Source organism: Anabrus simplex, chromosome 1 (assembly GCF_040414725.1).
Source record: "Anabrus simplex isolate iqAnaSimp1 chromosome 1, ASM4041472v1, whole genome shotgun sequence".
NCBI lineage: Eukaryota > Metazoa > Arthropoda > Insecta > Orthoptera > Tettigoniidae > Anabrus > Anabrus simplex.
Window position 1 is genome coordinate 1,556,798,719 of NC_090265.1, and position 26,223 is coordinate 1,556,824,941.

The 26,223-nt window shown below is 38.0% G+C and overlaps 1 protein-coding gene across 1 annotated transcript in view; it reads left to right on the forward strand.

The window, feature by feature from the left end:
• The window catches only part of trx (trithorax), a 261,612-nt gene that overhangs the window by 180,757 nt on the left and 54,632 nt on the right, over positions 1–26,223 (forward strand). The window contains exon 11 of the mRNA XM_067138870.2: positions 915–1,027. Within this exon, the coding sequence (XP_066994971.2) occupies positions 915–1,027 (113 nt within the window). The remainder of the gene's footprint in view (positions 1–914; positions 1,028–26,223) is intronic.

A 26,223-nucleotide genomic window follows, 5' to 3' on the forward strand; every position in this document is an offset into this window, starting at 1 on the left:
AGAATTACTCAAGTGAAGGATAGGGAAGATGACCCTTTATCCCTTGAGCTGGGTTAATGGCTGTGTATGATGCCACAACCATGAGTATGAGGCCAAAATTTGAATTGTACAGACAAAAATATATTCTGTTTATACAGATTTGTTAAGTTCCCATAAGACCTTCAATTGTAGATGATTATTTTTCTTTCTCCAATGTCTGAAAAATACCAGTAGTTTAACATATTCCCTCTGTTCAGAACACATTGTGGACAACATTATGTATGTCAAAAGAGACCATCAATAAAACTTTCACATTTGACCTGACCTGCTGCACTTTCTTCAGTCTCATCTTAAAATGTCTTCTCATTTGGTACGTCTCCATAAATGTTTTATTCCAGTTTTAAGCAGAAGTAAACATTGATGAATTGCTTACAGTATTCATAAATCTCAACAGTCGCAACACTCACTACTTCACACACGTTCAAATGAACAGTTGCTAAGCAATAACTGTTTCAGAATGGCTAGTTATTTCAAAGCATACCACTGTACTGCGTCCCTTATTGGAAACCTCAGAGACTGTATTTTGTGCTGCATTTTTATGTTCAGACTTTTATTTTAACAGCTCCTGTACACTTGCATAAAATACTAAATTTAGGTGATGATTTATTTTTGTAAATACTATATTGTAAAATTCTGGAACCATGAAGTTCTTCTTTTGACTGAAACAGTAATATCTTCCACCCTCTCATTTACTGACCTGAAAATTTCTCCTTCCCATCCTTCTTTTTTTTCTTCTTGCTATCGGATAAACAGAGTTTGTATTTTTTATTTAATACTCTATATTTATATGGCTTGGTATATAAATCTTATGCAGAAAGTTGAAACAGTGTGAGCTAACCATGGAGAACTGTCTGCATTTTGTATTGATTTTGCAGATGATGGAATGTGGAAAGTGCAACTGCTGGGTACATGCAAAGTGTGAGGGCCTATCGGATGAAAAATATCAAGTACTTAGCCTGCTCCCAGAGTCTGTTGAGTTTGTTTGCAGGTATGATCATTGCTGTTTATAAATAATTGGTGGTTTTAATTATGAAGAGATGTTCAATCTGATGAACTGTAGCATTGTTGGGTTACTACCTTTTGATACGTAGTAATTTCTAATCCTGTTCAGCAAATAGCACTGCTGTAATATAAATCATAACATAAATATCACCCAATGTTTGAACTGAAATATAACCTATCTTGATTGGGCCAACTTTTATTTTATGATAGACTAGCAAGATACCCGTGCTTCGCTACGGTATTATACCGAAATTTATAATTGAATGCTTAACATTTCATATATTATAATCTGCCAAAATTCGCGATCTTACGGCAAAGTACCTCCCATTCTTCTATCTTTTTTTCCAGCAATCGATTTCGTACTTTCCGGGCTAGCTCCAGGTATTCTGCCCGGTCAGCCGGGTCCCTAAATCTTTGCCACCTTTTCCTATAAGCATTTTTAATATCGACAAATCCTTGAGCAAATCCAGCGTGGTGTCGTCTTCGGTGCCATGGCGCTACTGAAGCCGCGGCCGGACTCCATTCGTAGTCATTACCCAGTCAGGACCCGATCCCAGCGCGGTCCGCACATTTTGACGACATTCCAGAAAATTATTATTATTATTATTATTATTATTATTATTATTGTTGTTGTTGTTGTTGATGTTCTGGATGCCGCAGCAAGATGCAAGACCGCTACTTGGCGGTAAATTACATCTGCTGCCATTGTCATCGCTGAAAATGTGACCAGCATCATTGTCGCGCGTAGGCAAGTCCTCGGGATTTCTGGCGATACGAATTATATACTTCCGTGGATTATTGACCTTATTAAAGAGGTGAACAATTGCACAGTCAATATAATTCCTATCGTTTATTTCAAACGTGTTAAAATGTTTATCTATGTGCCAGGAGAATCTACTGGAATCGAAGTTCTCCAAAGGAAAAGACGGCTTTTGTAAACAAACTCAGAAAAGATTAAAAATTATTTTTTTATGATCAGAATCAAGTACATTATGAACAGTAAAATCAATTGGTCTCAACTCCTTTTCCACCCCACCGGCGTTAAGTTGATCCCCCCCCAAAGAAAGAAGGCGTGTATCTTTAAATACTAATGTTCACGTCTGTTACCTTTAGTTTTGATATATAAGTTACCCCATAAAAAGAATTAACTTTCTTCACTTCCCTTCACACTCCCCCCCACCCCATTTAAGTGAATTTTCTGGGGAAAAATACGTGTTTCATTATTAGTCAAGGATCTTCTAAATACCAATTATCACAACTGTAATATCTTCAGTTTTTGAGATATGTGTCCTCATAAAATGAATTCGACTCCTTTTAACCCCCGCCCCCCAAGATGACTTTACTCCCAAAAATGCGTTTTTCTTTGTTTTTAAAGGAGATCCAAATACCAATTTTCACGTCTGTAACACATTTAGTTTTTATTAGATGTAAGTATCCTCGTACAATTAATTAATTTTTCAAATCCATCACCACCCCTTCATTGGATTTTCCGAAATCAAAGGAATACGTGTTTCATTACTTTTAAAGCAGATACCAAATACCAATTCCCACGTCTGCAACATCTTTTGTTTTTGAGATAATAGTATCTACATACTAATAATTCAAATAATTTTTCAATTCTACCCCCCCCCCCCCATTTAAGTGGATTTTTGAAAACGAAAAATATGTATTTCTTTATTTTTAAAGGAGATTCCAAATACCAAATTTCATGTCTGTAACATCTTCAGTTTTGAGATATCATTATCCTAATAAAAATAATTCAACCACTATTTCAGTCATTTTTACACCCCACCCAAGTGGTTTATACGAAAAAATTGATGCTTCTTTAGTTTGATAGAGATAAAAAATACCATTTTTTTCACTTCTGCAACATTTTAAGTTTTTGAGATGTACTGTAGACTTGCTTATTTTAAAATTTCACCCCCTTTTTAGTTCCCCTTATGTGGAGTTTCTGAAAACAAATCACCTACGTTTCTTTACTTTTACAGGAGATTCCAAATACCAATTTTTACGTCTAAAACTTTACGTTTCTGAGATATACTGTAGATACTGTCTTTCAAAAAATTCACCCCATTTTTCACTCCTGTTTAACCCTTATTATTTGGATTTTCTGAAAACATAAAAATATGTGTTTCTTTATTTTTAATGGAGATTCTAAATACCAATTTTTACATTTGTAAACTTTTAAAGTTTTGAGATATAGATACTCTCGTTTTAAAAATTCACCCCCCTGCCTTTCACCCCATTAGCGATGGAATATCCAAAAATCCTTAGCGAACACCTACATTGTAGTACAAATGTGTCCTCAAAATTTCATTTCGTTATGTCCAGTAGTTTTGGCTCGGCCAGTAGGTTTGGCTTGGTGATGATGAATCAGTCAGTCAGTCAGTCAGTCAGTCAGTCAGTCAGTCAGTCAGGACATGTTCTTTTATATATAGAGATATGAGATTTGCTATATTGTATATTAATAGAACCTGTAAAATTTGAAAACAATCAGTCCTTTACTATTGAAACCAACTCATTAGCATCCACAATAATGCAACAAGTGAGCATAATAGTTAGAGGTATATCAATTTATTTAAATATCAGTTCACCTAGCAGTGAATGACCACCCAGATCTTGAAATCTAATTCTACACATGGTGGCAACCAAATGTGGATGAAAATGTTTGAATGACATTGATTCATCTTCAGTGATGAGGGAGATCAGTAGATTAGGGTAAATTACATATCGTCTTTATTGGCAGCGAAGTCAGGGCTCTTGGCCTTTTCTTACACTCACTCATGGTAAAACTGAGGGTGGAGAGTATACTGAATGAGTCATTATTACTATTACTATTATGTTGTTGTTTACGTGGATCAGAGGATAAAGAAACACCTGGGTTAAATAGCAGGACAAAGCGCGCGCACGCGCGCGCGCGCACACACACACACACACACAAAACATTAAATTCTAAAAGGTATATTAACTAAAAAATCTTTTCTTTTCTTTGGTAGATAATTGTTTCAGGCAACAACAATAGTGTGTTTTTAGCAAGAAATACATCTTTGAAAGAGATGCGAATAAAAGTTAAGTTTTGAAGCTTAGTACACGTATGGGGAAAAAAAGGCTCCCATTTTTCTATACAAGACATTGAGTCTTCACAGGACCAAAAAGGCATAAAAAGTATCTTCTATCTTTGCTTTGAGAGAGATCAGCGAGGCACTAGCCTTTGCAAATTAAGTTTCCCCACAGAGGGAATATCGAACCTTTACTTTGTTCAAAAAGAAAAAAATCAGGAGCTTACTGAACAAGGTTACCAAGAGGGGAATCTTACCCTCAACTACAAAAGTTACATGTCAGAAGGATCTCAAACCCTGAACTCTACAATACAGTTTGTTTTTGTGTCGACCAGACTCAGAATACACTTCAGAAAATCCACTTGCGAGGCGTAATAGCTTTCATATTACACATGCTGTCTTTACTCATTAGGGGAGCCGCACATAAATAGCAGATCGAAAGATCCATAAAACACAGGAGCCAAAGCTTCTACTATATGGCCAAGAAATGGGAAACAAAGGTTAATTGAAATGCTGAGAACAAAATGAAAGGTATGCTGAACACCTTTCATGACTTGTCATGAAACCTAATGGGGCTTAGAAGACCCAGTGGCACAGAAAATGAGCCATACTACCAGGTAACTAAGACCAGAAAGAAGTTGAAGTTCAAAACACAAGACAGAAATTTAGAGTTAGAAAACTTAGTCACCAGAAAGCAAAGTGAATAAGGAATACGATGGTACACACTCGTACGTTCTTAAATTTACATAGTCCCCATAAGGAGTTTCCACCATGTCCATAGACAGCCTGGAAAACATACATAATACGAACTAAAAACCCTACATTAAAATTATAGGTGATCGTAGCACACCATAACTGTTACATGCTAGAGGGGAATGCTGGTATCTATCCTGTGCCACACCTACATAAGTTTACATTTTAGGTGAGATTGCTTATCGCTGCCACTACGCCAGTCTCATCTGTCATCTCCTGGAGGAGGTGGTGGTGATTATTTTTTTAAGAGGAAGTACAACTAGGCAACCATCCTCTATATAATGCTAATCAGAGAGAAAAAATGGAAGGGATCTGACACTTTGACCTCTTTTTGTTACACTCTCCAGGATCATATCAAGGCTGCCATATTAGATTTAAACTCCCAGTAAATAAAGAGACAGGCTGGGTACTGATTGGTAGAAAATGACGTAAACAGGCAATAGGTAGGTAGGTAGGTAGGTAGGTAGGTAGGTAGGTAGGTAGGTAGGTAGGTAGGTAGGTAGGTAGGTAGGTAGGTAGGTAGGTAGGTAGGTAGGTAGGTAGGTAGGTAGGTAGGTAGGTAGGTAGGTAGGTAGGTAGGTAGGTAGGTAGGTAGGTAGGTAGGTAGGTAGGTAGGTAGGTAGGTAGGTAGGTAGGTAGGTAGGTAGGTAGGTAGGTAGGTAGGTAGGTAGGTAGGTAGGTAGGTAGGTAGGTAGGTAGGTAGGTAGGTAGGTAGGTAGGTAGGTAGGTAGGTAGGTAGGTAGGTAGGTAGGTAGGTAGGTAGGTAGGTAGGTAGGTAGGTAGGTAGGTAGGTAGGTAGGTAGGTAGGTAGGTAGGTAGGTAGGTAGGTAGGTAGGTAGGTAGGTAGGTAGGTAGGTAGGTAGGTAGGTAGGTAGGTAGGTAGGTAGGTAGGTAGGTAGGTAGGTAGGTAGGTAGGTAGGTAGGTAGGTAGGTAGGTAGGTAGGTAGGTAGGTAGGTAGGTAGGTAGGTAGGTAGGTAGGTAGGTAGGTAGGTAGGTAGGTAGGTAGGTAGGTAGGTAGGTAGGTAGGTAGGTAGGTAGGTAGGTAGGTAGGTAGGTAGGTAGGTAGGTAGGTAGGTAGGTAGGTAGGTAGGTAGGTAGGTAGGTAGGTAGGTAGGTAGGTAGGTAGGTAGGTAGGTAGGTAGGTAGGTAGGTAGGTAGGTAGGTAGGTAGGTAGGTAGGTAGGTAGGTAGGTAGGTAGGTAGGTAGGTAGGTAGGTAGGTAGGTAGGTAGGTAGGTAGGTAGGTAGGTAGGTAGGTAGGTAGGTAGGTAGGTAGGTAGGTAGGTAGGTAGGTAGGTAGGTAGGTAGGTAGGTAGGTAGGTAGGTAGGTAGGTAGGTAGGTAGGTAGGTAGGTAGGTAGGTAGGTAGGTAGGTAGGTAGGTAGGTAGGTAGGTAGGTTGTGACATCACAAGACAACAATGGCAACTTAGAAACAAAAGACCTATCACCCAGAATGGGCCACCTAATACAGAAACAACTCTCAACTAAATGAACACCTCATTGGTGACATCTTGTAATAAACTAGTAAGTTAAGTGGAGATAGTTGACTTCAGCTTGTCTGTGCGAGACTTCACCACTTTCAGGTATTAGAAGGTTTACCTACAACTAGGGAAAGGCATTACTACTGTTCTTATTATTATCTTCATCATCATCATCATCATTATCTATAGCATACCCTGGATCTTAAAGATTTTGATAATATTAAAATCCACAGCCGGTTTCCAGTAATTCGAGTGGGTCAGGAATGGAATGAACGAAGCCACCAATCTAGCGGTGAGGATAGGAACTGTGCCAGCTGCTGAAGCCTGTCACACTCTTCTGGGGAAATGATTGACAGATGAAATGATATTGGAGTATGTTGCTGGAATGAAAGATGACAGAGAAGACCGGTGTACCCGGAGAAAAACCTGTCCCACCTTCGCTTTGTACAGCCCAAATCTTACGTGGAGTTACTGGGATTTCAACCACGGAACCCAGCAGTGAGAGGCATGTGCACTGCCGCCTGAGCCACAGAGGATCTATTTTGATGATATTCCATGTACATTTCATTACGCTACCTCCAGTTCCAAATATTAAACCCAAGTTCTCATGGTAGATATTATACTTTTCACTTAAGCTCATATTTTATTCTTCTGATTATCAGTGTTTATGATCTGGGTTATGTCACTTACAGTACAGATATCAAGGGTGTAAGAGACTCTGTTTTCATTATTTTGTCTGCTCGCACGACCACTTTGCCTCCCTGATCAGATTGGCTGTGTTCCTGAAATCTTTATGGTTCCCTATGGGAATCAAAATTTATATCATATGATGCCCTAGCAGGCATCAAATTTTGTAAAAGAGATCAAGTCTCTTACAGCACATTGGCACTTCCTGAGGCTCCAAGTAGCCTATGCAGTGGCCTCCACTAAATACACTTGTCATGTGTCTTGATAGTTGTGTTTGTTACCAACGGATGAGCACAAATTGGTACACTGGAGTGAAATGCTGGCAACCAAGAATGAGTTACCTTGGCTGGAAGATTTATAATTTCCAATAATGGACCAATTATATTGGAATTATTATTCTCATGCTGATGATTACTAATTAGTATTGGCACAGTTTTTGAAATTATCTACCAACCAACTCCAAGTGCTGTAGGTCTGGACAGTCTTCACTGCCATCTTTCTCAGTAAAAACTATTTCTCATCCATTTATGAAAATGGTTTTGAATTATGGACAATGGATTCCCACACTAAAGCAACAGAGTCCATATTGTATCCAGTATACTCCACTCTCAGATAACCATGCCATGTGGTTGGTATGTTTCCAGATATCTCTCCAAATAAGAAGGGACCACTTTCTATCTTCAGATTTCACATTGAAGATAATATAGGGCATTCAGAACAGAGTGTCGTTCTTACTGGAGTGGACTGGGCTAGTATATAACGGTTGACCAACAAGGTGGGTGGTCTTTACCCCAAGCTATACCACACCATTTGTTAGCTGCATATGAGTGGAGTTATATTAAGGTGTCAGACATATAATGGTGATTTGTTGTTGTAGAAGCCACTTTTCTTTAGTTTCAACCTACTTAACCTACAACTGTTAACTTCTTCAGATTGTCAAAAACTAATTCAGTATAAAATAAATTTTGAAAATATCTGGAAAGGAAAACATAGATTATACTCGAGAAAGGTACCGTTAATCAAAAACAGAACGACATGTTTTATTCCTTAAAGAATATCATCAGATTCCATCAAATCAAATCACACTTTTAATTACCACGCAAGTTGGCCATGCAGTTATGGTTGCGCAGCTGTGAGGTTGCATTCAGGAGATAGTGGGTTCAATCCCCATTTGGCAGTCCCAAAGATGGTTTTCCTGAAATTTCCCATTTCCACACTTTAATTAAGGCCACGGCCATTTCCTTACCACTCCTAGTCCTTTCCTATCCCATTATCACCATAAGACATGCCTGTGTCACTGCAACATGAAGCAAATTATTTAAAAAAAACTTTTTAATTATTATTTTTATTATAAATGTTATTTTATGACTTGGTGAATATTGTTAAGAAGTGTAAAAGTGATGCTTGTTGTTTAAAGGGGCCTAACATCTAAGGTCATTGGCCCCAGAAGTGTAAAAGCATTTCTGTTAAAATTCTGTGTACATTCTTGCTTTTGTAGGGCTGTATTTGTAGTCTGTTGTTATTGTCGTTGTCATCATCAGTATCATATTTTAAATTGTTTTTGACCGAGCTCAATAGCTGCAGTAGCAGTATGCAGTATTTGGGAGATAGTAGGTTCGAACCCCACTGTTGGCAGCCCTGAAGATGGTTTTCCGTGGTTTCCCATTTTCACACCAGGCTGTACCTTAATTAAGGCCACGGCCACTTACTTCCCAGTCCTAGTCCTTTCCTGTCCCATCGTTGCCATAAGACCTATCTTTGTCGGTGCGACGTTAAGCCAATAGCAAAAAAAAATTTGGGGGGATGATTTAGGGGATGTTTAATGAGCATTAGTGAATTAATAAATTATATAGCTTATTGGAGTGTGAATTGTTACGCTTTATTGATAGGTGATTTAATTTATATAAAGAATGGGGAACCTCAATGATCTCTCTCTCTCTCACTCTCTCTCTCATATGACTTAACTGGAAGTTTCCAGTAAACAAGCCCGTTGGTGTAACACCAATGACATTGCATTGCATTACTGAGGAAATCCTAGAGAACAGATTGATTGCAGAAACAGGAATTATGAATCTCAAACAGCAATTCGGATTCACGAAGGGAAGAGGGACATTACACGCAGTCAAGGACGTCTTAAACAATGGACATGATACAATGAGAAGGCCAAGAGGGAGATTCTGAGGTCATCTTTGGGAATTTCAAGAAGGCATTTGACCTCTTAAATAGAGAAATACTCCTTAGAGAATTAGAGAATATGATTGGAAAAGACAGTCATCTAACCACGCCAAGGACAGAGCCAACGGTTTTTCAAAAACCTTGCAGTAAATGCTAGAGTAGAAACAAAGAAGGGCATCATTAAGATAAGTTCCAGATTTCAAGTTCTGAAGTATTAAACAGAAATAAAAGTAAATATTTGAGAGTGACTTGATAGAATTTGATGATGCTTTTTCCAAGAATGAAACGTGTCATTCTTTGTTTAATAATATGTACTTCTATTCCTTGTTTAACAATGTGATTTTTTACAGGTATTTTATAGTGTAATTACTATATTTAACTTGTGTGTTTGACAGGCTGAAAAGCTTTTGAGTTACATTCAAGTACTACAAGGATAACTTTTTAAAAACCAAATCCTAGAAAAATACGAGTCACACTGTTCCATCTTTGCAATCATGCTGCAAACTATAAACTAAATATCTTGTTGAGAAGGTAGACAAGTCATTAAGTACTTCGGAGTTCAGCTTGGTCATTCACTCACGTTTAAAGGACACTGCCACTGCTCCGGCCTAAAGATTAGAGCAATGAGCAATGAGGGTGTTAACAGAGTCCACTTGGGAAGTACATCCAGCATCTTGGCAAACTCGTTCTCTGCATCTGAGTATGCTTGCTCTGTGTAGGCCAAATCTGTGCAATCCAAGAAAATAGATACTGCCTTGAATGAAACATGCCGCATCGTCTCTAAATGCCTCAGACCAACTAATGTCGAAAAGACATGGCACCACCCCCTATTCGATAGCAAGTAGCAACTGAAAAAAAAAAAAAACGGACAGTTGTTATCCTTTGCACCTTCACCGAGCTGCAAGACAATGTCTCAGATCACAGAATTCATGAACAGCATTTGGCCTGAAACAGCTTAGCGCTTTCATGTTCCGATACTGGAAGCAACAGTCAAAATTACAGGACTGAAATAAGCCAATTGAGGAGAGTCTCAGCTCATGCCTCACAACAATGGCCAGTGTGGAGAACACTTAATAGGATAAGAACTGGTATGGCATGAACTAGGGCCACCCTAAAAAATAATAATAGGGCTGTACACAAAATTATGCCAGTGATTATGGTGCTTTTCAAGACCCAGGAGCTGACATCGCATCGGACCACAACCCGATGGTTGGGACTATTCACACAGGGCCAAAGACAACACTAATAAATATAAACAAGGTCAAAGAGGCAGAGGTTCACCACAGAGTCGAGGTTGATTTTGTGGAAGGGCTGAAGCAGGTGAAGAGAAAGGAGCACAGTGTGGTGGAATTGTGGGCAGGCATGAAGCTGGTGCTCATTATGACAAACAAAGCATTTGACAACAGGGATGAGGAGGAAGAAACAGCTATGGATAACAGATGAGATTCTGGACTTAATGGGCAAGAGATGGAAGTGGAAGAATTGCAACAAACACTGATAAGACCGGGTACATCGGGAAATAAAAGCCAAGATCAAGGCCGCTAAAGAAGAATAGTTGCCATCAAAGTGTGTGGAGATAGAACAACTACAAGAGGGACCTGACAACTTCGACCTGCACATGAAGATCAAAGATATGTTGGGAATGAATAGAACATGCAGCATCAGCATGCTGCTCAACAAGAACAATCAACTGATCAGGGACACAGTCCCAGCTATTTGAGCTGTTAATCTATTGGAGAACACAGGACCAGCCAGCACATTGTGGTTGAAGCAGGCACTGGTCCTGACATCTTGCAGGAGGAGATTCAGCATGTTGTTCGACAGTAGAAGAGTGGTATGGCTACTGGGTCAGATCAGGTGTACACCAAAATCCTAATGCTGGTAGACATTAGCACTAACATCCTAACAGACCTCTTCAATGCTGTGTGTGTGAAACTGGCCTAATTCCGAACAATTGGGTTAAGTCTACCTTTGTCATTCCACCAAAGAAGACTAATGCAAAGAGATTCTAGGAACACCGTACGATCATGTTGATGAGCTATGTTCTGAAGATCGCCCATGGCAGAATCTATGCCGCATGCGAGGGGACACTAGCAGAAATTCATTTTGGGTTCAGGAACAGGTTTGGGAGGAGGGATGCAGTGTACTGCATACAGGTCCTGGTGTGGTAAAGTACAACTTGATATGCTACTGGAAATGCTAAGGAATATCGGTCTTGACAGAAGAGACACCTGAATCATCACTTCTGTACTGGAACCAGAAAGCCACCATCCGCCTGAAAGACAGCCTGTCTGATGAGATCCAGCGAGGAGTCCTTCAGGGTTGCGCCTTACCTCCCCTGCTTTTTAACGTCTACTCACAGGCCATACTGGATGAAGCACTGGGACTGCCACAACAAAAGACATCTGCATCAACAGAGAACACATCAACCACAATTGCTATGTAGATGATAACATGCTCTTTTCGGGCAGTGTGCAAAAGATCTTCAAGCCTTGCTGAAGAGAGTCAGCGCTGCTTGCAGCAACTGGGGGCTCAAGATGAACGCGAATAAGACCAAGTTCTTGATTGTGAGCAAGCGAAGGTCCGTCCAGGCTAGACTTGTGAAATCTGTTGTAATTTTCACTTTAAACCTAGAATACTTACCAAAAGGATTGTCGCATGATGCCACTACACCTGAGAGACTAACATTATACGCTAGTTGCCCAGTACTAACATACATAAAATGTATGCGCATGTCCATATCTACGCTAAACAATAAGCAAACTCCACATTGTTGCCAGAAGTAATATATTATTTAGGAATTATGAAGTATATAGTTCGCATTACGTTGTTAGTAAAGAATAATTCAAAACACCTAAATGTATCAGATTCTGCGTTTGATGTCGATGTAGAACTATGTTCTTTTCTTTTTTTTTTTAGGTATTTTCCTGTGTTTGGACTAGTTGTTTCCCATATATGCTCATCCTGACCAAGGAGTTTATCCACTTCATAGCCATCAAAAAGGTTCTTTTATATGTTTAAAGGATGAAGCTGAGGTGTTTGAAGTTAGTCTCTTCGTAGGTCCTTTTTGAAATTTCCCTTTCGATGGCCGCTCAGTTTGCTGAATTTCGACAGAAGCTCATAAATCTGGATCACAGTCGAGATTATCTGTGCAACCACTGTCACTGGGTGAATACTTCGGATCGTCATCGGAGAGTATTCGTGCTCAGATTCACTTTCTGTACAGTTGTCTTCCCCATTCTCATCTTCATCCAGCTCGTCAAGAATGCAGCAAATGACCGACCTCCTCCTACTTCACTCTTTGTTTATTCATTGTGTCCTGGAAGGCCACATGCCATATAACTATAAAGCAACCATCCGGAATAAGGAATCTACCAGCATACGACAACATCTAAGTACCTGTTACATACTAACAATATGTCGATACTGCACCATCCTGAGGGGGTTTCTTTCTTGCACCATATTGGGCGACCCATCAATTGCTCCGGCTATTTTCCCCCCATCCAACCATCACTTCTACGGATCATTAAATGGACCAATGCATTTAATAAAAAACGATGCTAAGTGTCGGTAGCTATGCTCGCTTCTAACATTCATTGAATAAACAGTAACCGCATCATAAAATTTAAGCGATATCGCAATCTTCATTTCTCTTATCACATTTATCGATAGGATAATCCTTAAATTGCCACGCGACACCTCTCAGGGATAATTAAAATGCATCTGTGAATAGTATTATTTTTACGTGAGGTCAATTGGGAAACCGCATTTCCTTTTTAATAAATTACCATCGATACCATCCATCCACCGGAATCAATGTCAAGTTGTCCAAGTCCAATCATTCGAAGAAAAGAAAAAAAAGAAAAAAGAAAATAATTTTTTTAAATTAATTAATTAAAAATCATCTATACCATAATGATATTAGCCTATCTTCAATAATAACCTCTAAATTGAATAATCTATAGTTTATTTCATGATTCTAGAATCATAAAAGAAAATCTGATAACATTTATTTACATCAATTATCTTCCTCCTCTCTATATGGAAAAATTTAAATTTAATCTATCTACAATCTGATTCAACTGATCCTCTTGCACTTATTATCCGCATCATAAAAATAAAGAATAAATTCTCTTAATCACATAAATCATAGGTACATATTCTATCTGTTGTTTAATATTCTCTGAAATTAATTATCTCATAATAATAATAATGACAATTAATTGATAAGCAGAAAAAATTAATATGGGTTAAAAAAATCTAAGTCCCTAAGCCTTAGTAAACTTCATAATGAATATGCTTAATCTGAGTCCATCAGCTCTTGTTTCTTTCTAATAAAAAAAAGAAATGCTTATTTTCGTCGATATTAAATTGATATTCTGTCACTAACAAATGTATATCTTCCAATATTGTAACGTCAGCAGTTGCAAGTAAGTTCCAAGTATATAGCAGCTCAAAATGGCTATTTCAAATATATATCGATCATTAAATGAAAAATATTGGTCACTTTGACCATGTCATTTGGTTAAAATATTCAGATAACATCCTAAAATTAAATGTAGGTATCGTATAGAGATCCATTATTATCGTAGTTCAAATATAAATTATACCTATCATGATTTATGGTTTCACCAATATCCAATCAAGTATCATAAAATTTGTAGGAATGCATTTGGTAACCTATTTTATTTAATTGTGGTAGAGATTCAAATTATGAAGTTGCTCTATCAATTAAATACATTCTCGATACCAAACTTCAAATAATATTCAGTACAACGTTGACATATTCTCTATGAAGACAACAAGTTTCCCTTTTTTTATTTCTTATTTGGATATTTAATCTGAAGACAGTTTACGATAACCCACATACGTAATCTACGATGTATTTCATTGTATTCATGTACCACTAACCCAATATATCTCGCATTACCATTTTAATATCTTGCCGCATATGTCAAACATCACCATTGGCCAGTAATACGTCGTATTTACCACCAAAATTATCCATAAGCATATCTATCTCTCCATTTACCAATATTAATTATCATAATATCTCGTCATTCATTCCCATAAATATATCTCAGCGAATAATTATTCGTAAAACCACATCAACATGTCACTCAAATCCTAACTTCCCTACGTAAACATTTATCATTTCCAACTAGGCGGAAAATCATCTTAACATATCATTAATGTACTGCAACGGTACATTTCTGGGTTAAGTTTCATTTGTAATACACATGAACACGTTATTCTGTAAATGAAACACATGTATAAACTAAACAAGTTAATATTTACTCACTGTCATCGCGTCGTAATAGTAACCAGATCTAAGTTACTCAGAAATCAACTATAAAACATTACGTCTGGGATATGTCTCTTTGTATACGTGGTTTCAATCCCATAATGGTTGAAAACATCACTTTAAATCTCTCCTTGTTAAATTATAAACATTCCTATACTATGACATTGATTATAAACTCTGGAAGAAATACCTACTCCCATAATGATAAATCAACTAGGATAATCTCATTGCAAAGATAGTATCGACTGAGATTTCATCACGGAGAACTCCATAACAAGCAACATACCAATGTTCACTACAAATATTTAAATACTACGTCTACGACACATTAGTTTCAAGATAATAAAATAATTCTTTGGAACGTAGCTTGTGGCTGCTGATGTTAGATGACTGGGTTAGGCTCCGATGTTGTCATCTTAGGGCTGCGTAGAAAGTCCCCAACATCCGTTACGTTACCATCAGGTTGTAGTCTCAAAATTCGGGTTAGCAGGAACAGCTGGGCGGTCTACGTCGGAAAGTCGGCTCCATCTCCGATTTAGCCTCTCGTGTTGTAGCCGTTAGTCATATGTGAAAGAAACATTTCCAATATGGCAATTAATATCACGTCCATATCCTTCAGAATGTTCTACAAAGAATCTAGATTATATTTTTGTTTCAGGTTATTATGTCAGAAATTCAATGTCAATTCCTTGTGACAGATTTTAACAGGTAAATTATCAAATTAGCTTTTAATTTTTTTTATCCAGCCAATCAACCTATAATACGTTAAATTTGACTTGGTATTTCGTAACGGCCTTCGGTCTATATTCCGACTACTGTCCGGATACTATTCAACTTCTTCTGACTTTCCGCCTCGATGTTTGATCAGATATAGGCGTAATTCTAAAATTTCTTCACTGTGCAGGTTCTTCAGCTCTTATTAATTGAAATATCTCCCTTCTTCTTTCCGCGAGGATTATTTTTTTTCGTGGATAAACTTACTTCGAAGTTTTGCGTACCAAATTTTTTATTGTTCACCCACTTCCTCTTTTTTAACAATTTTAAAAACTTTCTATTATTTTTTTATCACGGCCGCATGGATCCTTTATAACTTTACGTCTAACTCCATGACCTAGGCATACTTAATTCGCCAAATGAACATCTTTGCCATCACATGCATGGCCTCCTTGATTTTATGCGTACGTATTATATATATTCTGAAATCACGGCCTATTTCACTTAATATATTCGTTCTTTTTAGATGTATGGCTCAATTACATAATCTTTGCGATCTCATTACCGTGCATGGCAAACTTTTAACATCGTATGACATCCTTTATTCCATTATCAGGACGATGAAAAAGGTACAATACTAACAATATGTTATTTAAAAAATACATTGACCATTGGAAGCACTGCATAGACGTGATCTGTTGGGGGTAACGTGGGAAGAAGCCATGCGCAGTTATGACGTATACATGTTAATTCTACCTGTGTTGGTATTCTAGGGTGCCGGCCTCTTACCCGGAGGCCCCGGGTTCGATTCCCGGCCAGGTCAGGGATTTTTACAGGGACCTGAGGGCTGGTTCGAGGTCAACTCAGCCTACATGCTTAGAATTGACTTATCTGACGGTGAGATAGCATCCCTGGTCTAGAAAGCCAAGAATAACGGCCGAGAGGATTCGTCGTGCTGACCACACCACCTACCATTTCCTCGACACACTTCGTAATGTTCAGGCTGAGCCGCGGTCGCTTGGTAAACCAAGGCCCTTCATGGGCTGTAGTGCCATGGGTTTTTAAATTATTTTTTTTAGTATTCTGGGGTTAAGGGTTAGTATATACCTTTGTTGTCACACTATTGATCAGAAGTTTGAAATGGAGTTGTTACTAACTCTCTAGGCCTACCTTGGAATGAAAGTCGAGGATGAAAATCATTCCCTCATTATTACCTACCTTAAATCTTAAATGAATCGGTTTTCCATTTATATTTACATGCATGACTTCTTGATTAAAATCATGGAACACTTCCCAGAAAATGGGTGGTTATTTTGTGTAATATTAGCAACCCACAAGTAATGCCGTGGCCTTAATTGAGGTTTAGCCCCACCCTTTGCCTGGTGTGAAAACGTGAAACCACAGAAGACCATTTTCAGGGCTGCCGACAGTGGGTTTCGAACTCACTATCTCCCGAATGCAAGCTGATAGCTATGTGACCCAAATTGCACAGCCACTTGCTCGGTGTAGAGCTTTATTTTTTTTGTATACTCGGCAATTCTTCCACACATGCTTCGGATCCATCGTAAATGATGTAGGCAGCATAAGCCAAGTAACGACTGTTTTTCTCTGTGACTCCTCTCTTGTTTTCTTATCACCTCAACTCAGCTCCCTTTTTCGTAGATTAATGTTTCATTGTCCTACCTAATCCTTCCTCGGTGCATAGGGTTGCCAGATTTCCGGATGGCAAATAAGGAACAATCGCTCGATTCCAGATAGCAAATAAGGAACACTTCCATTTTCTTGCCATATAGCGCTAAATTAAGACACCATAGCCATGATTAAGAGAAGATACCAGGGTTATATTAACAAATGAAATGAAATGGCGTATAGCTTTTAGTGCCGGGAGTGTCCGAGGACATGTTTGATTTGCCAGGTGCAGGTCTTTTGATTTGTCGCCCATAGGCGACCTGCGCGTTATGATGAGGATGAAATGATGATGAAGACGACACATACACCCAGTCCCCGTGCCAGCGAAATTAACCAATGATGGTTAAAATTTCTGACCCTGCCGGGAATCAAACCCTGGTCCCCTGTGACCAAAGGGCAGCACACTAACCATTTAGCCATGGAGCCGGACATATTAACAAATAAATACCGGTAATAATATAACAGCGTCAGCGTGATATATGTAGATACTTAATTTATTACAAACTAATAATGCGTTAGTCTTTACATTGAAATGAACATTTCACAAGTACTTGTCATTTGAAGAAGCAATTTGTAACAGTTATTTATTCAACAAAACTTTCTTGAGAAATTCCTTACAATTCTCATCATAGTTGAAGTACACTAGAAGTGCATTTTCATTTAATCTACTGAGCATCTGTTTGTCATCTCTCCATTTTATTGCCATTACTGAAAATACTCTTTCAGTACATGCATTTGATGGAAATATACTTAAGACAAACTTAAATACCATCAAATTAAACTTAAGTTTTCTGGGCCAATTAAATCGGTGATATAGACCCACCTATCTGGTATTGTTTTACTTAGAAGAGCTAGTTTTAGCTTTTCACCAGCACCACTCTCACCAGAAAACAAATTGACTGTTTCTACAACATCTGAACACATGTCATCAATATTCAGCTTTTCCTGTAAACCACTAACTTTAAAATCTTGCTGAACTGAGGTGAGTTTTCTAGAGTTACGTAGGTGGTTTGAAAAGTTCTCGGAATGTACTAGAATTATCTTACCTCGGTGGAACTGCTTTTATTTTTCAACATAGTCTCCCTGTAGACTAATGCATTTGGTCCAGCGATGTTCCAATGCCTTGATCCCATCTCAAAAATGAGATTGTTCCAGGCCTGCAAAATACCTCTCCAATTCGGCTGTCAGTTCTTCCCTTGTAGAAAATCTCCGTCCACCGAGGAAAATTTTCAGCTTGGAGAATAGATGAAAGTCTGATGGTGCCAAATCAGGTGAATAAGGTGGATGTGGCAACAATTCGTACCCGAGTTCAAGAAGTTTTGCCATGGCAATAACACTTGTGTGCGGCGGAGCGTTGTCCTAATGAAAGATGACCATTTTCCTTGCCAAACCAGGCCTTGTTTCGCGTATCTTTTCCTGTAGTTGGTCTAGGAAGTTTGCATAGTAATGCACCGTAATTGTTTGGCCAGTAGGAAGCAGAATGCCTTTTGCATCCCAGAAAACTGAGGTCATGACCTTTCCGGCCGAACGCACTGCCTTTGCTTTCTTTGGTGGTGGTGAATCAGCATGTTTCCACTGCTTTGACTGCTGTTTTGTCTCTGGGGTATAGAAGTGGACCCAAGTTTCATCTGCAGTCACAAACCGGCGCAAAAAATCTTGTTGGTTGCACTGAAAACGGGCCAGACTTTGTTCGGACATTTCGAATCTGGTGTGTTTATTGTCCAATGTCAAGAGCCGCGGCACCCACCTTGCGGATAATTTTTTCATACTCAATTCTTCGGTTAAAATATAATATACCCATTCAGAAGACATCCCTATAGCTTCGGCAATCTCCCGCACTTTCAGTCGACGATCCTGCATGACCATTCTATGCACTTTTGCAATAAATTCTGGGGTCGTAACACTTTTTGGCCGTCCACTACGCGGATCATCATCCAAGCTCTCCCGACCAAATTTAAACTTGCCGTTCCACTTGGCAACAGTTGAAAATGAAGGAGCAGAGTCCCCCAGTGTGTTCTGAAAGTCGGCATGAATTTCCTTCGCTTTCATACCTTTCATACCATCACGGCTCGAATCTCAGTTTTTTCCATTGTCACAAATCACTACGCGGGAACAACAACAAAGAGTCGTCACTACCACACTCCTGCAGCTAGAGCACTGACGCGCCACGTGTTCACTCACAAAGGATGTGTGATTATTGCACGGGAACCTTGTTGCTCTAGCACTGACATCTAGCGGTGATTCCGAGGTTCAACCTATTCGATACAAAAGAATAAGAAATGCAGTGATTACATTCTTATCTATATATATGAAATAAGAGTTTTGTATGTACATTGTTCAGAATATGAAAAGAATGGTATTTCTGTATCGGTCATGTCCATAGTAACAAGGAAATGTACTTTTTTCTTCTCCGTAATTTCTGTCTGTCTGTCTGTATGTATGTATGTATGTATGTATGTACACGCATCACTAGAAAACAGCTGATGATAATTTAATGAAAATTGGTATGTAAAGTCAGGGGATGAGCCGCTATAATCTAGGCTATAAATCATTTTACTCACAATGAGTGAATTGGTAGTTTAGGGGAAGGCGTAAAATTTATTTCTCAAATATTTATTTTATTAGTGGTCCTATCGATAATTACTACATAACGAAAGTTATATAGAATCAAATTTCCGATCATTTATGTCATACATTGTTACCGTACCGGCTTCGATAAGACAGATATTCATGAATTTGTATTTTTGCTGCCAAGTTCACATCAACGCCGAACCACGAGAAAATGTGTTAACAGAATTTAATGAAAATCGGTATATGGAGTCGAGGAATAAGAACTACAGTCTAAGTTATAAACAATTTTATTCACCCTGGATGAAATTGTAGTTATGGAGAAGACGCTTAAAATTTAATTTTAAAATACCCATGTTATTGGTCATACCGAAATGTACCACATTACAAAAGTTATAGAGAATACAATTTCCGATCATTTATGTTTTCAGTTTTAGCGTACCGACTATGATAAGAGTGGTATTTCAGAGGTGGAGGAAAACTAAATATGGAGGCCTACAATATTGAAGGTGCATAACAATGATCAACAATAACATTACATTGACCACTGTTTGTTGTGTTGTTCTTTGTCTCTTATGCTGCTGCGTAATGAGTATAACAGCCTGACCGAATATTGGCAGAAAATAGCTAGGGAGTTAGAAAACTTTCTTCTCTAGCATGCCATTCGTCTGGTTCATATATTTTCTGATACTGCTGGTAAGTTACAGACTGGTTCATCATAGTATTCCAGCTATTCGATCCCTACTCTGACATACTGTCTTGAATGAGCAGTGTGCTCATTTACAGCAGTCATTCACTTAGTAGTAGTATTAGTAGTAGTATGACCTGTCTAGGATTACAATTTAGAACTAATCCAAATTATAGCACCATAATTCACTAAATAACTCAAAATTCAACCCTGACAAGAGCCGTTTCTTAAGAAAAGCTTCTTCCTTTTCACTTTTATTAAATTCTACATGCATTTCATTCCAAAATTAGCATTGAGGTGGGGGTTTCTCCTCTGGCTTGGAGGAAAAGTTTGTCTCCAAGTCAGATAGATTTTTCCGCCACCTGCGTAATGAACTGAGATTTTCCGACTCATCGGGTACTCCTATTAAACAGATTAGTAAGAGGACATAGTTTTTGCCCTGGGAGTATCCACTATTCGACACCCCCACCTGACCGAAGGTAAGACGAAGTGTGTTCACGGATCACGCCTCTCTGCGGCTTGATCATTCCAGCTTTGGGCAGCGTAGTACTGTTCGTTAAAAGTGAGAAAATGTGTGGATTTTCATTTGATCGAGTATTTCATATAAAAGCATTGCTTTCAATCGTGCCATTCATACTGATGTCATTGTAATGATCTATGTTCATTTCAGTTGGGGAAACTACTAAGACAGTCGTTCTGAGGATGTAAGAAGGCAGGTGGAGAGCGAGTGTCTGTCATTAAAATGAAAACTCTCCAACCTGATTGTGACTGATGGTAGGCAAGGGTGCCTACCTTTACAATAAAAATTCCCTAACCCAGTCTTCATATGAGAAAAGACGTTTGGTGACTTCCCCGTCGTGTTTCTAGGGTAACGTTAAGTGCTACGCAATTTAATACAATCTTGCTCACAACATGTACACTATCTCACCTAGAATACTGTATACAATGTAGAATTCCGTAGCGAAGCACGGGTACAACAGCTAGTTTAATAATAAGTAGAAGTGGTACCGGTTTCGACCCTAGTCCAGGTCATCATCAGCCGATTAAAACATGAAAACAATGCATAGGAAAAAGAAAATAAAAGATCAAGTTCACTCCGGGTCAGTAGAAGAGGCAATATAAAAATGACAGGGGTAGACACTGTAAAATTCAGAAGTAAAATGTAAGTCACTTAAAGGAAACAGTGCGTAATTTTCTGAACGGCAGTATGGCACACGCAGTGTTAGGCAAAGTCTTATAATGTTTATGAAAAGTGGAGAACGGTTAAATGAGCTAGCTTGTATACACTGTCAGGCACAAAGTCATAACACAGTCGAACACATATGAAGATCCATAATCGAGCTGAAGATGAGTAGATCAATTGAAGTAACTTGCCAGCTCCCGGTGATCAGCGCGATATACTCAACATCAGGCACTGCGGTTTCAAACGCCAACGTAAAATGAAGAATAGCTGAATGATCCAGCATTTGCTTCGGTCGCGGGAATGTAAGTATATATAGATACATACAATATAATTCAATATAATTGAATAAGTAATTATGATCCTGTAGAATTTTTGGAACAGTTGATGTGAAAAAAAACAATTGTGAAGAGAAAAAAAATATTGTAAAAAGGGCAATACTGGAAACAAATGAAAACATATATGCACAGTGTGCTATTTTTAAAATGTAAAAAATTCAGGTCGTGATTGAAGTAGTCGAAGTTGGCGCAAGGCAAGAGTTAAGTTTGAATGAGAAGAACAGAAATGAAGGTGGCTCTTTTTTTTTTTTTTTTAGGTGAAAAGAAAAGATAGGATAAATTAATAGAGGAAGAGGAATAGTGGAATAAGAGAACAATAAAAGAGATTGAAGTTTAACGGTGTTGAGGAAGGATAAGATAGGGTGATGAAGGAGGGGTAGTTTAGAAATTGCTAATCTTCTCCCGAGTGCACAATGGAACCTCTTCCTAACTCAAGTAGATAATAAATTATTTCATGAATTGTCAATTGTCCGCCTCTGTGGTGTAGTGGTTAGCGTGATTAGCTGCCACCCCCGGAGGTCCGGGTTCGATTCCCGGCTCTGCCACGAAATTTGAAAAGTGGTACGAGGGCTGGAACGGGGTCCACTCAGCCTCGGGAGGTCAACTGAGTAGAGGTGGGTTCGATTCCCACCTCAGCCATCCTGGAAGTGGTTTTCCGTGGTTTCCCACTTCACCTCCAGGCGAATGCCGGGATGGTACCTAACGTAAGGCCACGGCCGCTTCCTTCCCTCATCCTTGCCTATCCCTTCCACACTTCCCATCCCCCTACAAGGCCCCTGTTCACCATAGCAGCAGGTGAGGCCGCCTGGGCGAGGTACTGGTCATACTCCCCAGTTGTATCCCCGACCAAGAGTCTGAAGCTCCAGGACACTGCCCTTGAGGCGGTAGAGGTGGGATCCCTCGCTGAGTCCGAGGGAAAAGCCGAACCTGGAGGGTAAACAGATGATGATGATGAATTGTCAATTAAGCAACAAACCCTGGAGAAGAAACTCATCATTCTTAAGAACAAAACTTCTTCACAAAAATTTCAGATTAAGAACATTAACACACCCTCCAAAACCATTTAACAATTCCATTCTCCCATTGTAAATTTATTTAAAACAACTCTGAGTGATGATGAAAACTTAATTCTTTCGAAGGGCCTCAAACACAATTGGCCCAACCTCAACACTTTCAGTGTAGCCACCAATTTAATTATTGAATCTGAAATAGCCATTAACAAAATGTCAACAGATGAACAAGATGAAATCAGATATGAAGTAAAAAGAAAACTCGAAAAAATCTTCATTAGCAATAACAAAAACACTTCTCTTAATAATTATAATAAAAATAATAGTAATAATATTAATAATTTAATTAATGATAATAAACTCATTTTAGATCTTAAAAAGAAAATCAATGACAATAATCTCATCATCACCAAATTTGATAAAGGCAACACTACTGTCATAATGGAATGAACTGACTACTGAGATAAAACTAAAAAAATTTTCAGTGACTCTTCTTTTTCTATAGTAAAAAAAGACCCAACCACGAAAATCCAACGCCTACTCAAACAAACTTTAAAAAACACTTCCTTTCTCCTCACAGATCAAGAAAAAACTAAATTAATAAACATGAACCCAGGCCTACCCACTGCCAAAGCCCTCCCAAAAATTAACAAAACTAACATTCCCATCCGTCCAATAATCAATTACAGACCCAGTCCCCTATACAATACTTCTAAATTCATCCAAACATTTTTACTAAAAAACTCGATTTTTATCCAACAAATCCTTCTGAACTAATCAACAAATTAAAGAACTTTTATATCCAACCAAATTTTTCTCTCCATTCTGTTGACATTGTAAACATGTACCCTAGTATTCCCCATAATAAACAACAACCTAAACAAATTCAGTAACCTGAGTAAACTTGAAATTCAAGACTGCATGTCTATTTTAAAATTGGTTCTCAACAATAATTATTTTACCTTGATAACACCATTTATCAACAAGATGGCTTGGCTATGGGCTCACCAGCTTCAGGCATTCTTGCTGAAATTTACCTTGACTTCTTAGAAAACACAAAAATTAATAATAATAATAATAATAATAATAATAATAATTTCTCTAACATCCTGTTTTGGGCCAGATATGTCGATGACACATTAGTAATTGTAAATTAAGAATCAACCAATGCAGCCTCTACACTTCTTCATCTCAACAACATAGACTCTAACATTAAATTCACCCTCGAATCAGAACACAACCAAACTCTTAATTTTCTAGACTTAACTATCACTAGACATCCTTCTTCTTTATCTTACAAAATATTCAGAAAACCAACCCAAACAGCAACCACAATACGACAAGATTCTTCACACCCCCAAGCACATAAACACGCTACTTATAACAGCTTAATTTTTCGTGCCTTCAACACCCCTATGTCTAAAAAAGATTTAAATAATGAATTGAACACCATCCGTAACATCGCTAAATTCAATGGCTTTAACAACTCCTTTATAAACCGTATCATCAACAAATTCAAACACCGTCCTAAAACCACGTTATCTAAAGACATAACAAAACCAACTGCATTTTCCACTTTCACTCAAGAAGCCTATAACATAACTAATGTTTTTAAAAAACACAACATGAAAATTTCTTTTAGAACTAACAATAGAAATTTTGATATTTTACACAACTCTAAATCACTGAATAAATCTAATGCTTTTTCTAAATCTGGAGTATACAGATTGAAATGTAACAACTGCAGCTCCTCCTATATCGGACAAACTGGCCGCAACTTCAATATCAGATACTCCGAACATATCAACGCCATTAAATACAACAGATTCTCCGCCATAGGACAACACATACAAGACTCCAAGCATAATTTCACCAGTATTGAAAAAGACATGAAAATACTTAAAATCATTAACAAAGGTCCCCTCTTAAACACTACTGAAAATTGCTTTATTCATTTTGACCAATACTTCAACCCTAATTTCAATTTAAATCTCATTTCTGAAAAACCCAACATCCTTTTCGACTTCCTAATTCTTCTTCTCAAAAATTCTAAATTTCAAAACCCCAATTCTATTTTCCATGCCTTACAAAGTTCCTACCCACATTTTCTACCTCCAATAACCCACCCTAAACTACCCCTCCTTCATCTCCCTATCTTATCCTTCCTCAACACCGTTAAACTTCAATCTCTTTTATTCTTCTCTTATTCCACTATTCCTCTTCCTCTATTAATTTATCCTATCTTTTCTTTTCACCTAAAAAAAAGAAAAGCCACCTTCATTTCAGTTCTTCTCATTCAAATTTAACTCTTGCCTTGCGCCAACTTCGACTACTTCAATCACGACCTGAATTTTTTACATTTTAAAAATAGCGCACTGTGCATATATGTTTTCATTTGTTTCTGGTATTGCGCTTTTTACTATATTTTTTTTCTCTTCACAATTGTTTTTTTTCACGTCAACTGTTCCAAAAATTCTACAGGATCATAATTACTTATTCAATTATATTGAATTATATTATATGTATCTATATATACTTACATTCCCGCGACCGAAGCAAATACTGGATCATTCAGCTATTCTTCATTTTACGTTGGCGTTTGAAACCGCAGTGCCTGATGTTGAATATATCGCGCTGATCACTGGGAGCTGGCAAGTTACTTCAATTGATCTACTCATCTTCAGCTTCAGCACGATTATGGATCTTCATGTGTTCGATTGTGTTATGACTTTGTGCCTGACAGTGTATACAAGCTAGCTCATTTAACCGTTCTCCACTTTTCATAAACATTATAAGACTTTGCCTAACACTGCGTGTGCCATACTGCCGTTCAGAAAATTACGCACTGTTTCTTTTAAGTGACTTACATTTTACTTCTTCTGAATTTTACAGTGTCTACCACCATCATTTTTATATCGCCTCTTCTACTGATCCGGAATGAACTTGATCTTTTATTTTCTTTTTCCTATGCATTGTTTTCATGTTTTAATCGGCTGATGATGACCTGGACTAGGGTCGAAACCGGTACCACTTCTACTTATTATTAAATAAGAATGTAATCACTGCATTTCTTATTCTTTTGTATTGAATAGGTTGAACCTCTTTATTTATTATTTCATTTTTAACTGTTAAGACATGCTGGTAAGCAGTCGAATGTTTTAAGGTTGCGATCTCCGTGTGGCTTAGTGATAGGCATTTTTTAAAGATGGTATTTTGTTGATGTGTGTATTTTGTTTGTGACAGCAGTTGATTAGGTTATTTGTATGTTTATGTGAAGTTAAGGTGAAATAAATATGTGTACCGACTGACAGCATTTTTCTTGCGCCTTTGTGGATACAACAATATACCTACCCAGGACTTTATTTTATAATATGTATAGATTGGTTATTCTTCATTATCTTCAAGCCCATGTCAATTGTATACTCCATTCAATGCATCATTTTCCTACATAGAACTTTATGCATTTTGTTACTGTATGTAGTGTTGCTCACCAGACAAGTGGCTATATTATTGATATTCTCTCAAATATGAAGATA